This window comes from Bison bison, unplaced genomic scaffold (genome assembly GCF_000754665.1).
Source record: "Bison bison bison isolate TAMUID 2011002044 unplaced genomic scaffold, Bison_UMD1.0 scf7180017864089, whole genome shotgun sequence".
Lineage (NCBI taxonomy): Eukaryota > Metazoa > Chordata > Mammalia > Artiodactyla > Bovidae > Bison > Bison bison.
Window position 1 is genome coordinate 3,468,909 of NW_011494661.1, and position 16,891 is coordinate 3,485,799.

At 38.1% G+C, this 16,891-nt stretch overlaps 1 protein-coding gene across 5 annotated transcripts in view; it reads right to left on the reverse strand.

Annotated features, from left to right (window-relative positions):
• Positions 1 to 16,891, reverse strand: part of CADPS2 (Ca++-dependent secretion activator 2) — a 375,512-nt gene that overhangs the window by 333,810 nt on the left and 24,811 nt on the right. For all 5 annotated transcript variants that reach the window (XM_010838081.1, XM_010838080.1, XM_010838082.1 and 2 more), the window contains exons 2-3: positions 10,968 to 11,048; positions 4,614 to 4,850 (exon numbers count right to left, since the gene is read on the reverse strand). In XM_010838081.1, the coding sequence (XP_010836383.1) occupies positions 4,614 to 4,850; positions 10,968 to 11,048 (318 nt within the window). The remainder of the gene's footprint in view (positions 1 to 4,613; positions 4,851 to 10,967; positions 11,049 to 16,891) is intronic.

The following is a 16,891-nucleotide window of genomic DNA, read 5'->3' on the forward strand; positions in this document are numbered from 1 at the left end:
GGGAAGCCCACACATATAAGTAAATAAAACAACAATATTCTGCAGATCTGACTTCCAAAAGGAATTCGAAAAGCACAGCTAGTTTCAATTATGAAGGATAAAAGCAGCTAAGAATTCCATGGACCATCATCTCCTCTAACTTTAGGTAACTGTTTCAACCAATTCCCAGCAAAACTTGATAATGAAACTGCAGAAAATAAAACTGATCCATGTTCTGTCTTCCCTTCCCATTTCTCTAGATGAATGATGTAATAAGGATAAGACAAAGTTATTCTAGAAGCATAAAGAAGGGAAGAATGTACAAAATATGAAATAGCATGTTTCTGAATAAGACATTGTCCATCCACAGAGTTACGTGGCAACTCAGGCATGTTCAGGTTGCAGTAAGAGGAAGCTGAGCAGTCTGGTGAACAGGGGACCATAAACGTACCTCCAGATACAGAGGAGGTCATGGGGTCTGCTGCCCTATTACCAACAAAAACAGTGTGAAAATCAACTATATTCATGCCACTGACACCATTTCCCTTACAACATACAGACTCATCACTTCCTGGATAAGTACTTTCCTAACTTCACTTGACTATTTAATTTTGACATACCACTGTAGAGGTCAGTGTTTTGTGAGTTAGCTCGTCGTTTGCTTTATAATTCTCTCTGAAATCTTCATGAATGAAGAGACCTAAAAGTAATCTTGTGAGGCCAATGGCTGATTTTTGATACCATTAAAGTCCCTAACTCAAAAAACAGTTATCGCGTCAACTGAGTGGCCAGGTACTCTTTCAGAAGGCTCTTACCTCAGTAAGCAAGAATGGAAGAAAAAAAGACTTGCTAAATGTTAACTTCCTAAAGTTTACATCCTAGAAGAGAAAACCGGATAATGAATAATATAATAAATAACTGAATTTTATGTTAGGTGCTGTGGTGGGAGACGGGATGAATGGGTAGAAATTTTACAGAGATGATAAAATTGAAGCAGTGTTTCAAATCTGCCCTTATTCTTTAGACTGGGACTTCTGTTTCTAGGAGAAAAAAAATTCCTTCTCCGTTGAATAGACTCAACCTGACGGATGAAATGTGAAACCCTTAAAATGGATTAACTGCTTGCCTTTCTGAGTTTTCTCAGGCTGAAATCTGGTGTCTGATGAGGGAAGCCTAGATAATGGATGAAGGATAATTATTCAGTTTAGCTAGGCAAAGGTCAGAAGCCCTGGGGCTAGAGGAGGTACCTAGTCCATTCCCTCCAGAGTTCCACAGACAAGCACGGTGTAGTCTGCCCTTGAAAGTGACCTCAACTTGTTCTGAGACACCACTCCTATTTAAAATACTGTAGGCACTATGGAACATATCTGTACTATGCTATGACAGGAAAATATCTGTCTTACACAGACACAGTAACAGAGCATGTCAAAATAATTATAAAAATATGGAAGCTTCTTAGACCATGGCTAAATGAAGTTTTAACTCATATTATCCTCCTAACACCATTTTATTGTTAACTGAACAGCCCTGTTGAACACACTGGCAATAAAGCACAGACTAACAATTCATAGAAAAATGAACTCATGAGCATAATTTTGTTTTCAAAAGGGAGAGAGAATTCATAAAAGCTAATTATTTACAATGGTGTAAGATTTTTAAACAATAGAGAAAAGAGAATGTGTTTTGAACTGTTTTCAGTTGTGCATGCTTACAGAAATAATGGTATGCTTAAACATTACAAAAATAATTTGCTTTTCAAATTATTTTTATCATTAATGAATTTAAATGCCAAACTCTTGGTAGGAAAAGTTAGACTGTCATTAAATGGCTGATTTTGTTTTGTACAAAACCTTAAGAAAAAAAGGAGTTGGCACTTATCATTTAAGTCCATAGGAAACCTGACTCAGGAATGAATGGGAAATTTTATACCTGAGATATTACTTAGATTCAAATTAAACTTTCTTAGGTTATGAGGTTAAAGAGATTGAGAAGAAACCCAGGAGCAAAGCTATTTGGCAAAGTTATTAGCTAATCCCGGAACCAAGTTTGGAGTCAGAAGAAAATCTCCTATTTCTACTCTGACACTGAATTTAACCTATTAACTCACAAAGGAAAGGTTAGGCTAGAAGTGAAAAAAGAGAGGCAGTTGTCTTCTCTTTAAACCTGAATTTCAAGTTGAATAAGTGGAGGAAGGAACAGAAGCAGACATTTGCTTTTTCTGCCACAAAGGTAACAAGCCAAGTGTAAGAATTATAAACAAATAAATCTAAAACTGTACCTCCTAAGACTACATACTTTGCTTTGTTAATTAGCAGACTCAAATAGCAATAGTGGGCCCCAGCAGAGAAAGAATAGTACAATGCAAGAAGAGAGCTACAAGCTTTAATTTTTGAGAGGCTATAAATTTAAGCTAGATATTTTGAGCATATGTGTGGATGTTGTGTAAAAACCTATATACAGAGATGAGCAGTGAGGAAATGCATCATGAAAAATATCCACAGAGAGCAGCAGCAGTCAGTGATCAGTTATCTTTGGTTTCCAGTGCTTTGTATACAAGGGATGAATTGTGCAGTCTTGGGGAACACAATTTTAAATGAACAACATTTATACTTGCTTTTTAAAAAAGAATTTTACTGTACCTATAAGGAAACTGCAAGTCCCAGAAAGGAGGAAGTCTTTACTTCTCATCATCTATAGTACTCAATATTAGACATTCAGTTCAGTTTAGTTGCTCAGTCATGTCTGACTCTTTGTGACCCTATGGGCTGCAGCCTGCCAGGCCACCCTGTCCATCACCAACTTCTGGAGTTTATTTGAACTCATGTCCAGTGAGTCAGTGATGCCATCCAACTATCTCATCCTCTGTTGTCCCCTTCTTCTCCTGCCCTCAATCTTTCCCAGCATCAGGGTCTTTGCAAATGAGTCAGCTTTTAGCATCAGGTCGCCAAAGTATTAGAGTTTCAGCTTCAACATCAGTCCTTCCAATGAACACTCAGGACTGATCTCCTTCAGAATAAACTGGTTGGATCTCCTTGCAGTCTAAGGGATTCTGAAGAGTCTTCTCCAACACCACAGTTTGAAAGCATCAATTCTTCGGCATTCAGCTTTCTTTATAGTCCAACTCACACATCCAGAAATGACTACTGGAAAAATCATAGCCTTGACTATACGGACCTTTGTTGGCCAAGTAATGTCTCTGCTTTTTAATATGCTGTTTAGGTTGGTCATAACTTTTTTTCTAAGAAGTAAGCATCTTTTGTAATATTATACATTATAGCTGGTTTATGTGATCTGATTCTCATAGTCAAAGTAGATTTTTTTTTTCAAAGTAGATTAACAACAAGAATAATCAAAGCTCAAAAGGAGTTTTCAAACTACAGAGAATTCAATTATATATTTTAAATCCTATTTCTACTCAAGTGTGTTTCAGTACTTCTTTTACCAATAAACTTACACTGGCCTCACTGGCACCAAGCGACTTGCCTCAAAGCTTATATTATTTTATTATCTAACTCGTTCCAAATAGGAAAAAGAGTATGTCAAGGGTATTGTCACCCTGCTTGTTTAACTTATATGCAGAGTACATCATGAGAAACGCTGGACTGGAAGAAGCACAAACTGGAATCCAGATTGCCGGGAGAAATATCACTAACCTCAGATATGCAGATGACACCACCCTTATGGCAAAAAGTGAAGAAGACCTAAAGAGCCTCTTGATGAAAGTGAAAGAGGAGAGTGAAAAAGTTGGCTTAAAGCTCAACATTCAGAAAACTAAGATCATGGCATCTGGTCCCATCACCTCATGGGAAATAGATGGGGAAACAGTGGCTGACTATTTTTCTGAGTTCCAAAATCACTGCAGATAGTGACTGCAGCCATGAAATTAAAACACACTTACTCCTTGGAAGGAAAGTTATGACCAACCTAGATAGCATATGAAAAAGCAGAGGCATTACTTGGCCAACAAAGGTCCATCTAGTCAAGGCTATGGTTTTTTTCAGTGGTCATGTATGGATGTGAGAGTTGGACTGTGAAGAAAGCTGAGTGCTGAAGAACTGATGCTTTTGAACTGTGGTGTTGGAGAAGACTCCTGAGAGTCCCTTGGACTGCAAGGAGATCCAACCAGTCCATCCTAAAGGAGACCAGTCCTAGGTGTTCACTGGAAGGACTAATGCTGAAGCTGAAACTCCAATATTTTGGCCACCTGAATCAAAGAGCTGACTCATTTGAAAAGACTCTGATGCTGGGAAAGATTGAAGGCAGGAGGAGAAGGGGATGACAGATGATGAGATGGTTGGATGGCATCACCGACTCGATAGACATGGGTTTGGGTGAACTCCCGGAGTTGGTGATGGACAGGGAGGCCTGGCGTGCTGCGGTTCATGGGGTCACAAAGAGTCGGACAGGACTGAGCGACTAAACTGAACTGAACTCTTATACAACTGTTATGTTTAAAGGACAATTTGCATTAATTTGCATTCACAATCTGATTGTCTAGCCAATGAAGAATAATTTAACCTCTTTAAAATATATCATGGTGCTTTAAATTTGAAATGTTATCACAAAGGTCAGCAGAAATTATCCTGCAGCCTCATTTACACTGTCAGAAGCGAACGTGGGATAAAAGCACTTACCTCCAAGGTGAATGACAGCACCACGTCGGACTTTGACAGCTGAATCTCATTCTCATCCCCTATGTCCAAAAAGGCAGAGTTCTGGGAACGTTTTAATTTTTGCAATTTAAATTCTGGACCACCTTTTGAAACTGGAAGACTCTCCAAATTGGCCATTAGCAAATTCACTGAAGACCGCAACTCTTCTATATACACGCTCTCCATTTCTTTTGCTATAAACTTGGGGAATCTTCTTTCCTTGAAAATAATTATTAAAATAACAATGTCACACCAGTCAGGTCTCAATTTCATCATAAAACACTATATTATGTACATATACTTGACTGTCTCAGAAACTGTGACACTAAATATAATGCATTTACCTGATCCTTTAGTCTGCAGGCTTTAAAAGCCTTGTGCTGTGTGCACAGACGCTCAGTCATGTCTGACTCTTTGTGATCCCATGGACTGTAGCCTGCCAGGCCCCTCTGTACATGGGGCTTCTCCAGGCAAGAATACTGGAGTGGGTTGTCATGCCCTCCCCTTCAGAGGATCTTCCCATTCCAGGGAACGAACCCACAACTCTCACATTGCTGGTGGATTCTTTACTGTCTGAGCCACCAGGGATGGAATGGGATGACAGCTGTACAAAATGGGCAGGGGAATGATGGCCTAAAGCAGCCGTCATTCAGATGACTGCTTAATGCTCCAGAAAATCAATGCCTTTACTACGGCTTTCTTTGGCATCATTTAAACCGCAACCTAAGACATCCTCATCTCCAGGGTGAATGGAACATAGCCAGAGCATGTTCATCAGCCTGTACCTCATCTGACTCTCTCGCCCCACTTTGTCCATGAGGTGGCAAGGAACATCTGGCTCCACCTCATGAGTCAGTCCCAGAGCCTCAAACCACCTGTTTTCCTTTCCTCCCAACCTAACCTTGACATGTTTCTTTTAAAATAATTTTCATATAATCAGTATTAAAACTTCAAATATATTATCATAGTTATTAAATATCTACATCCATTATTAATTTTCCCAAGGAAGCTTCTTAAGTGGCCTTTTAATATTCCTCTATAGTTTGAAGCAACTAGTAAATAAGCTGCTTACTTACTCCCACATAGTTTAAGTTTGCATCCTCAGAAAAAAACACACAGCTACTCAGTTATGTAATAACTTGGTTTCTTTTGGGGATGGGGGTGGGGAATAGCATTTGGATAGTTTTTCAATACATGCAAAAGAGGAAAAAATAAAGTATAAAAGCATTTTTACATTTGGGAACTGATTTTAAAAGCTATCATAAAAAGCAGCCAAAGCTCAGATATTAGGCAAAAAGGTGAGAGAACAGGTCCTTTCAACAGCATATGTGAGCAAAGACCAGCCAAGGCTCATGCAGGGCAAATGTCCCTAGTTTAATTCACTGTTTGTAGCCTGCCGGGCTCCTCTGCCCATGGAATTTTCGAGGCCAGAGTACTGGAGTGGGTAGCTGCTCCCTTCTCCAGGGGATCTTCCCAACCCAGGGATGGAACCCAGGTCTCCCACATTGCAGGTGGATTCTTTATCACCTGAGCCACCAAGGAAGCCCCCAGTGTACTGTTTACTACTGATATAAGATCCCAGATGGCTGAAGCTACATGTTGTTACTTTGTAGAATTTTGCCTGGTGATGATATAAGTAATATGTGTTTGGTGAGTAAGACAATCCAAGGATTATAGTTTTAAACCCTTGTTGGAAATTAATCACTTTTATTGGGTTTTACTTGGATCTTAACTTTGCCTAAAAACACCTACTTTTCAAACGCTCTTCAGACTAGGTTCTAATCTCTAACTAGTTTGCTCATTAATTATACACTGAGTACAATCATTGTTTATTCATTTTATATTTGTATGACCATCAGAGTTTTGCCTTTTAGAAATATTTTAGGAAAGTAAAAGGCAGATACATCATGTGTTTCACAGTTTTGATCTACTGGTTATTTTCCCTAAATTTTCAAAGTGTTATTTCATGGAAAATGTAATATCAGCACATGAAAAAAAAATCTATTCTTATGTAGCTTTCATTAAAAATACTTCAAGGAAGAGACTGGCAGAAATCACCTCGACTGTATCAGCATTTTCAAACTTTACAGGAAATAGACTATACTAGATTTTCTTTTTCTCTCTGGGGGAATAAAAACAACAACACCGTTTTAAAGCTTTGAGGTTTGTTGATAGTATTTCTTAAACTTTATTTAGCCTGCTTATGTTGCCTCTTTCTTGGAAACAAAACCAAATGTACATATTAAATTTGATCTTTTAAATTAGAACAGCATCAGAAATAGCACTATTCTGTAGCTTAACTGTGAGTTGTTCCTATAAACCATTTTAGTGTTCTAATTTGGTCTTCTGTACAGCTTAGCTCATTACCAGCCCTAACACATTATGTACATTAAAAAAATCTGCTCTATAAAATTTCCATTATTCAAATTTAGTCACTCTTTAAGGGCTTTTCACTTTCCAGTAGATGAAGCATGGATCAGTGGTAGGATGAAGATGGTGACAACTTTCAGACTGTGGAAATATCTGAAGAGAGGTACAAATGGATTCCCTGACAAACGTGGCATAAGCAAAAAAAGGGTCAAATATGATTCCAAGCTTTTATGCCTGATGTACTAGAAAGATAGTACTGCCAAGAACTGGCCTACCATGATCACTTGCCTGGAAATTGTCAACACCCTCCTTCACTCCCACATTCGCGACTCCATCTTCTCTGCTTTATTTTCTAAATAGCAAATGATCACCTTCCATAATTTTGTTACATAGCATGTTTGCTGCTTATTGCAAGTCTCTCCCAAATAAAATGTAAGCTCTCTGAGGACATGGCAGGGATACTTTTATCTGATGTTATCCTAAGACAACTACATCTGTCTGGATGTATCCCAAATGCCTAAAATAGCACCTGATTATTTTAATAAGGTATTCAATATTTATCCACTGAATTTATGAACAGAGAAATTCATGCTCCAAAAGGTTAGATAAGTTGCTCATGTTATATATCCAGGAAACACAAACACAGATTTGGTCCACAGGTCTTTCTGGCCCAGTCCACCATATTTTTTCTATCACTACCTCCTAATTATGCCTTAAAAGGCATAATTTTAGCCAAAGTCAATGTATATATATGGCTGATTCACGTTGTTGTGCAGCACAAACACAATATTGTAAAGCAATTATATTCCAATAAAAAATGATAAGAAAAAAAGAAATAACAAAAAAATTTATATCCCTTGAAACAGATTTCTGCCTTGTGGATTTAATGTTATTGTATTGTATTGTGAAGTGTAATAGTTGCACACCAGGCTTCCTGTCCTTCACTATCTCCTGGAGTTTGCTCAAACTCATGTCCATTGAGTCAGTGAAGCCATCCAACCATCTCATGTTCTGTCACCCCCTTTTCTTCCTGCCCTCAACTTTTCTGACATCAGGGTCTTTTCCAATGAGTTGGCTCTTTGTATAAGGTGGCCAAAGTATTGGAACTTCAGCTTCACCATCAGTCCTTCCAATGAATATTCAGGGTTGATTTCCTTTATGATTGACTGGCTTGAAATCCTTGCTAGAGTTTGCCCAGGACTGTGCAGGAAGAACAGATTCAAACCTCCACTCAGATCTTTAAAACACTAGTTCTCATTGTTCCATGTGGATTTCCTGTAATAATAGGTACCAAGTGTGATAGGTGTTCCTAATAGTTGATTGCCAACTCTAAACTATGAATAAACCATGTTTCTGGATTTATGAGACTGAAGAGGCATCAGGGCCTAGAAAAACAAACCCAAGCTCTGGAGTCGAAAGACCAATGTCTGAGGTCTTTTATTAAGTAATCTTGGCTAAACTCAATCTCCTTGTCTATAAAATAAATTCATTATATCACCTACCCTTGTGGGTTTAAAGGATTATGGTAAAGATCTAAGACAATAAGGTCAGTAAATTACAACTAGCCTTATATTTTAGGAAGGTGGCTTTAATTTGGTGAAACAAAGTAGAAAGCAATTAAACATCTATTTACCAAAAGACATTATATTTTGAGTTTTTTTTTCATTCCAATCCCATTGGCTTCAATTCCTTCCTTCTTCATGTTTTTTCTATTTTATCAACATTTCTGATGGAATCAGTAGGGTCCCCTCAAAGAGAAGCTGCTGGTGTGCATCACTGACCTTGCACCTCTGACTCAGCTACGAGGCTGTACAAACACATTCTTCTCCACAGACATGAACTTGAGAATACACCCCAGGCTCTCCATCCTACTCTGGACCCCTCTGGAAATTCATCTAAATTATCACATACCCAGCCAGACCCTTGGAGAAGAACTTGGGACAGTGTGAACAGCTCAGGTACAATCTAAATACAAGGAGACAACTCAGAAATGCAGACCACAGGTCCAGAGTCCTGCCCACAGTGCCAGGCACATCTCTCTGGATTCTCTCTTAGCCTCAGTTCTTCAAGAAAAGCAATGCCCTTCTAGATAGCTTCTAACACAGGTTAGGATTTGAGGGAAAGCATTTTTCTCCCAAGGTTTTCCCAATGGCTCAGTGATTAAGAATCTGCCCAAAATGCAGGAGATCCAAGTTCAACCTCTGGGTCTGCAAGAGCCCCTGGAGAAGGAAATGGCAATCCACTCCAGTATTCTTTTCTGGAGAATCCCATGGACAGAGGAACCTGGTGGGCTATAGTCCAAGGGGTTGAAAAAAGCGTTGAACATGACTTTGTGACTAAACAACAATTTTTCTTCCTAAAGCTTCCAAAACCCTCAAGCTACTTGATTTCTAGCCAATAAATTCCACATTTGAATCTCTGGAATCATGTAGTGACTCTCCAGGTAAGCAGAGGATAGTAACAAGGTGTGCTGTCCTTTTAACCTCTGCCCTCTGTATGAATTTAACTCTTTAGCCCCTAATTCATATCATCATCCCATGTCTTCATCTGGAGAATCCTCATGCATCTCTTGGCTTGGCTCTCACAAAATATTGCCATCTCTGTTATCCAACTTCTCTTTCCTCGGTTTTTCTATTTATCTCCAATTTCTCAATGATTTCTCTACTTTTTAATTGAATAGACATTTATATAATACAACATTAGCTGTCTTAAAATTTACATAAATAAATTTACTTAAAATTTAATAAATATATTTTTCTTTGAAAAACACAAAACTTCAGCTGTCAAATGCAGTGTGGGACAGATCCTCTTAACTGCTGGTAAAGTTCACTGTCTTGATTTGGGGACTTCCCTGGTAGCTTAGACGGTAAAATGTCTGTCTACAATGTGGGAGACCTGGGTTCGATCCCTGGGTCAGGAAGATCCCCTGGAGAAGGAAATGGCAATCCACTCCAGTACTATTGCCTGGAAAATCCCATGGACAGAGGAACCTGGTAGGCTACAGTCCATGGGGTCGCAAAGAGTCGAACATGACTGAGCGACTTCACTTTGCTTTCACTATATAGGGTGCACACACATTTATCAAGCTGTAAACTAAAGATCTACGTACTTTGCTATATATGCATTGTGCCTTCATTTTTAAAATGGAAAAATCCCCAATAGACAGGACTCTTCAGAAAGACAGAGACGGAATCAGAGGGAAAAGGGGAGAAAGGAGAGTAAGAGTCTCCTTTATTATGTTTGAATAAAACATATTCAAAGTTTTCATTTAGTAGAAGAGAAAAGGAGAAACAAAATCTTATTCTCAGACTCAAAGCATTACAACCTCAAGTCTCTTTTAAGGGACTATAATTTTACTTTTACCACTGAAGTAAATTAATGCATCAATTTATTAGAGAATGATTTAGACAAAGAGTCCTCAGTATTAAAAACAAGGACAGCTTTTGTTTGAAATCTATTTTTGTGCACAGAAACACAGTGACTGTATAAATAAAAGTAAATAAAATATTGTATTTGATATATCCTGAGATTCTGTACTACACATCTCAAATTATAGTTTTCACTCATTCAAATATTAGTTGACACCACTGTGGGCCAAACACTGTGCCAGATACTTTGGGATGTATCACATGATTTTTCAGGGAGGACGGTCTTCTCTCTGATTATATTATGCTTAGTGCAATATTAAACTTCTAAGTCTGGCAGTTTGAGAAATTTGGGCATTGCTTTAAGAATAATCTACAAAAGTTATCATTGAATTTAAACATCTCATATAAAGATGGATATGTAAAATAAATAATATACTCCATTTAGATAATATGCATTCATGAATCTGAGCTTAAGAGGTATGCAGGGAAACAAGAAAATGATAAAATTACACTGGCTTTGTCTATACATAACTGTCAGCTTACAGAAATCTAAATACAGAAAGAAATGTGGTTCAGTATATCAAAATTAACAATTTACCTTTGCCATTTTCTCAGCCAACTGCAAACGGCCATCAAGTTCCCTTCTGATCTGGGCTGCTTGTTCATCTGCATTATCCAACTTAAAAATAAAACAGAAAATCACACATACATGATTACTTAATGGCAGTGACCTACAGATTAAAGCAACACTAAAATGACTCCAAAAAAACTTTATAAGTCTTCTCAGCTACCTATTGAGAACACAGAAAAATTGTTTAATTAGATTGACAGTATAATTAAATTTCTTGGACACTTTTCACTATGATTTGCTCACAAAAAAAAGGTAATAAATCTCTAAGGTTAATAGTTCAGCTTACCAAAAACTCTAATTATAATAATCCTTTGCCAAATATATCCCCAACAAATCTAAGCCAAGAAGTCCTTGTTTCCTTGAGGATGCATGAAGTTGTCATTAAGTTTATTCAGTTCAGTTCATTCTTCTGTCTCCATTAAGAAAAGATTCAGTTCATTCTTCCGCCTCCATTAATGTCAGTCCTAAACAGTTCCAAATAGATAAATCTCTTGTTCTTTCAAATTCCCAGAATGCATTTCTGGAGAGTGAGATACTAATGTTTCACTATTTTCCTTGCTCTTTCAAAAAATATTTCCTTTGTATAACAAGTTTCTGTTAGTGCTAAACTATTAAAGTACTATTTGATTGACTGCTATCACTTTCTACCATTTAAATCTTCATATGCTCCTCAATCTAGTACCAACAGGCTCATACTGCCAAGAAATCCTTTTACAGGCTGGCACCACATTAGAATTCCATTATCTCATTCTAAATTTGATTGAAAGCTTAGCATGTTAGCCTCATTTTTAAAGATATTTCCATTTACATGGAAAATAACTTCTCCACTGAAATAATCCTTAACTTTTTTCTATAACTTCCTTTAACTTTTCCTCATGATTCCTTCCATCTCTTGATTGGTTCCTTATAAAACCTCTTCCTGTGAGCAACGCACAGTGTGGGAGGCACTGGGTGGGTGACAGACACAGATCAGACTGACGCTTCTCTCCATTTTAATTCATTCCCTCCTCTCACTTCCATCATCAAGAAGCCTAGACCTTACAATACAACCATACTTTAGGAAAAGTCCATCTAAAAACTGGATTAGTACTGAGTACAATATTAGACATCTGGGATAATACAGACTAACTTGTCCATTTGCTGAAGAACTACATATAAACCATGCTACATTTAAAAAAAAAAAGGGGGGGGGTGCCTTAAGAAAAATTCTGAACAAAATGAGTAGGTCAGTAGGATGGTCCTGTCAGAAGGCACTATATGAAAAGTCAAGAAGAAGGAAAGATGCTCTAGTAAGAGGGCACCAAATATCTGGATGAGATCAGACATTGGTGTGGGGAATGGATTGGGGCAGGGGGAAAAGGGAAGGGTAATGAGAGGTGGGGCTGGAGAGACGGGGCTTCTTTAAACACCTGAGCCAAATAAATAAAGGAGTTTGGAATTGGTTCTTAACACATTGGAAATTCACCAAGAGATTTTAAGCAGAACTTCATAAGTGTCTGTCTCCATCAAAAACAACAGGCAACATGGACATAAAGATTTCTGTCTGTCCATTCATCTATCTAATTTGTTCATTTAACAGACAGATCTGGGGTTACCTTTCTGAAAAATGTTTCTAAGTTGATTTTAAAAAACTAAGTTCATTTAAAAATGAGATTAACAATAGGATTTTCCTAAACTAAATCCTTGATATAAAGGAGTTTCTATGTCATCTCAAAAATGAATATACTTTTTATTTAAATTAATATTCATAATTAAACAACTTTTTCTTCACTGTGTCTAAAGTCAAAATGATTTACATTAAAAACTAATATAATTATTATGGAAAAGAAAATGCGATAACTGTCTATTCCAGGTAACCAAAATCATGGTCCTAAAAACAAAAATTTTAAGAAAAAAATTAAAAACAAAATTTTGTTTAACTACAGTAGCTCAAATACAGTAAACATAATATGAGATATCTTCTCATCTTTGCTTAATGCTGATAAATATTTTTCTACAAAGAAACAAAATGGTTCCTCGCATGTAAAGAGTAAGAGTTCTGCCAAGAAATAGCATTTAACATCTTAAAATCTTAGAAATCCTACAAATTTCACCACAAAATATTATTTAACATCTTTATCTCTATCTTTATATTAACAGCTCTTACCTAATTTTAAATGGAGTTGTTTGAGTCACTTCTGGGGTTTATCAGTGCTTTCTGAGAGTTTTCCATTACTTTCAAAAAATAGTAATGCCTTGGACTGTCCTTGTGGTCCAGTGGTTAAGAGTACACCCTGCAATGCAGGGGACACTGGTTCGATCCCTGGTTGGGAAACTAAGATCCCGCACGCCACAACTACTGAGAGAGCCCCTGCACCGCAGTGAAAGACCCTGTGTAACACAATGAAGATCACACGTGCTGCAACCAAGACCCGAGGCAGCCAAATAAATACAATCAAAAAATGTTAATGCCTTAACTGCATTTGTCTGAAAAAAACACAAAGAAAGGCAGATCACTGCTATACTAAACTGTCTTTTAGTAGCAGTCTCTCTGAGACAAAAACGATATTAACTTTGATGACTACAATGTTATTTTGTGAAACTAGAAAAATATATTTCTAAACATGTTAAAAAAAAAAACAGGACAAGCTAATACAATAAAGACAACACATGTTAGACAGAATTCAAGGAGGTATTACTAAATCAGCTGGTTGAATTTTTTAAATAAGAATTTTAGTTTCCCATTCCATGTTCCATATGGTTTGTCTTTGAGTATTATCTTTGTTTTTCATAACAGGAAAGTTTATCTAATTTTTATGAATGCTTTTTTAAAGGTTGATTTCTCAGTTGAGATAACTGTAGTTTCACATGCGGTAGTAAGAAATAATTGAGAGATATCCACTGTATTGCCCAGTTTTCCCCACGGTAGCATCTTATAAAACCAGACCATCATATACAACCAGAATACCGACTGACACTGTCATCCAGCGTATTCCAGTTTCCTTAGTTTCATGCACAGGTATCTGTGTGTATTGACTTCTATGCAATTTATGATGCGTCTAGGTTTGTACGGTCACCATCACCGTCAAGGCACTGATCAGCTTTAACACCATATTTTGCCCTTTTATAAACACATCCACCTCCCCCAACCCAATCCCGGACTGTTTAGCTTCAACAACATACCTCATTTTCAGACTTTTCAAAACTAAATTTAATAAGGCAACAAATTTCCTTTTAATTTCCATTATTACATTGGAGATGTGCTCCCATGAGAAATTAACATTTATTAACACTGCCTTGGGGCCACAGACCTCTTAATCCACATGTTCATTTCTTTGGTCTTTTCCTCAAAGCCCATAGCCATAAATAGCCATTTATTCACTGATAACCCTCAAGTATGTATCTATAACTCCAACCTCTCACCAGGGTCCCAGTCTTTTATTTTCAACTGCCTACCAGACTTTATTTTCTTGGACTCCAAAACCACTGAAGGTGGTGACTGCAGCCATAAAATTAAAAGACGCTTGCTCCTTGGGAAAAAAGCTAGACAGTGTATTAAAAAAAAACTAGACAGTGTATTAAAAAGCAGAGACATCACTTTGCTGACAAAGGTCCATATAATAAAAGCTATGGTTTTTCCAGTAGTCATGTACAGATGTGAGAGTTGGACCATAAAGAAGGCTGAGTGCCGAAGAACTGATGCTTTTGAACTGTGGTGCTGGAGAAGACTCTTGAGAGTCCTTTGGACTGCAAGGAGATCACACCAGCCAACTCACTGGAAAAGACACTGATGCTGGGAAAGAGAGAGGGCAGGAGGAGAAGGGGGTGACAGAGATGAGATGGTTGGATGGCATCATTGACTCAGTATACATGAATCTGAGGAAACTCTGGGAGATAGTAAAGGACAGAGAGGCCTGGTGTGCTGCAGTCCATGGGGTCATAAAGAGTTAGACGTGACTGAGCAACTGAACCACTGCCTACCATTTCAATTTGCATGAAGACAAGACACACTGCATGTAACATACCCCAAACAGAATCTAGCTTTCCAGCTACCCACCCCAATCATTCCTTTCATGAGTAATGCCATGTCATATAATTGGCATGCCTAATTACCATGTGTTCAAGCCCAAAGTCCATGTGTCGTATGTGATCTCTCCTTCACAACCCACAACCATCCAACTACAGTCATGTAGTGAAACCTAGAATCACTTCAAGTCCATTTCAGTTGGCCAATACAGTTGTATACATCATTATGATGAGAATGTTATTTTTCTTTTCTGAAAACTTGGTTTTTCACACTATCTCCTGTCCTCCTTCTCTTCAAACAAAAAAGCAGAAAAAAAGCCCAAACTGATACTTTAGTAGATGTGGAACATCACATTTTTAAATGCTGGTGAGGCAGCCATCTCTACCATCTGATTTGGACTGTCAGATCAAGACAATGAGGATAATTTGTGGAGTGTGGAGTTGGAGGCTGGAGCCAAAGACAACTCTTCACTACACAAAGATATCTCTTAATTTCATTTTCTTTTTCTTTAGATTTCTGATATCAATGCTTTATATGACAACTGACTACTTATACCTCCCAGATGTCTTTTCCTGGTACACTATATTCTTCAGGTCTTTACAGAGGGACATTTAACCCTGACCATAAAAGATTCCCATACATATCTTGACTCTGTGCAATACCTCCAGTGTCTATCATACAGAACATTTTCAGTTCAGTTCAGTCGCTGAGTCGTGTCCGACTCTTTGCGACCTCATGAATCGCAGCACACCAGGCCTCCCTATCCATCACCAGCTCCCAGAGTTCACTCAGACTCACGTCCATCGAGTCAGTGATGCCATCCAGGCATCTCATCCTCTATCGTCCCCTTCTCCTCCTGCTCCCAATCCCTCCCAGCGTCAGAGTCTTTTCCAATGAGTCAACTCTTCGCATGAGGTGGCCAAAGTACTGGAGTTTCAGCTTTAGCATCATTCCTTCCAAAGAAATCCCAGGGCTGATCTCCTTCAGAATGGACTGGTAGGATCTCCTTGCAGTCCAAGGGACTCTCAAGAATCTTCTCCAACACCACAGTTCAAAAGCATCAATTCTTCGGCACTCAGCTTTCTTCACAGTCCAACTCTCACATCCATACATGACCACAGGAAAAACCATAGCCTTGAGTAGACAAACCTTTGTTGGCAAAGTAATGTCTCTGCTTTTTAATTTTTAACAGTTGTTGTTGTTGCTAAGTCACTTCAGTCATGTCCGACTCTATGTGACCCCATAGATGGCAGCCCACCAGGCTCCTAATTCCATGTAATGAATAGAAAGAAAATAGAAAGGTTCGTCATAACTTTCCTTCCAAGGAGTAAGCGTCTTTTAATTTCATGGCTGCAATCACCATCTGCAGTGATTTTGGAGCCCCCAAAAATAAAGTCTGACACTGTTTCCCCATCTATTTCCCATGAAGTGATGGGACCAGATGCCATGATCTTCGTTTTCTGAATGTTGAGCTTTAAGCCAACTTTTTCACTCTCCACTTTCACTTTCATCAAGAGGCTTTTGAGTTCCTCTTCACTTTCTGCCATAAGGGTGGTGTCATATGCATATTTGAGGTTAGTGATATTTCTCCTGGCAATCTGGATTCCAGTTTGTGCTTCTTCCAGTCCAGCGTTTCTCATGATGTACTCTGCATAGAAGTTAAATAAGCAGGGTGACAATATACAGCCTTGATGTACTCCTTTTCCTATTTGGAACCAGTCTGTTGTTCCATGTCCAGTTCTAACTGTTGCTTCCTGACCTGCATACAAATTTCTCAAGAGGCAGATCAGGTGGTCTGGTATTCCCATCTCTTTCAGAATTTTCCACAGTTTATTGTGATCCACACAGTCAAAGGCTTTGGCATAGTCAATAAAGCAGAAATAGA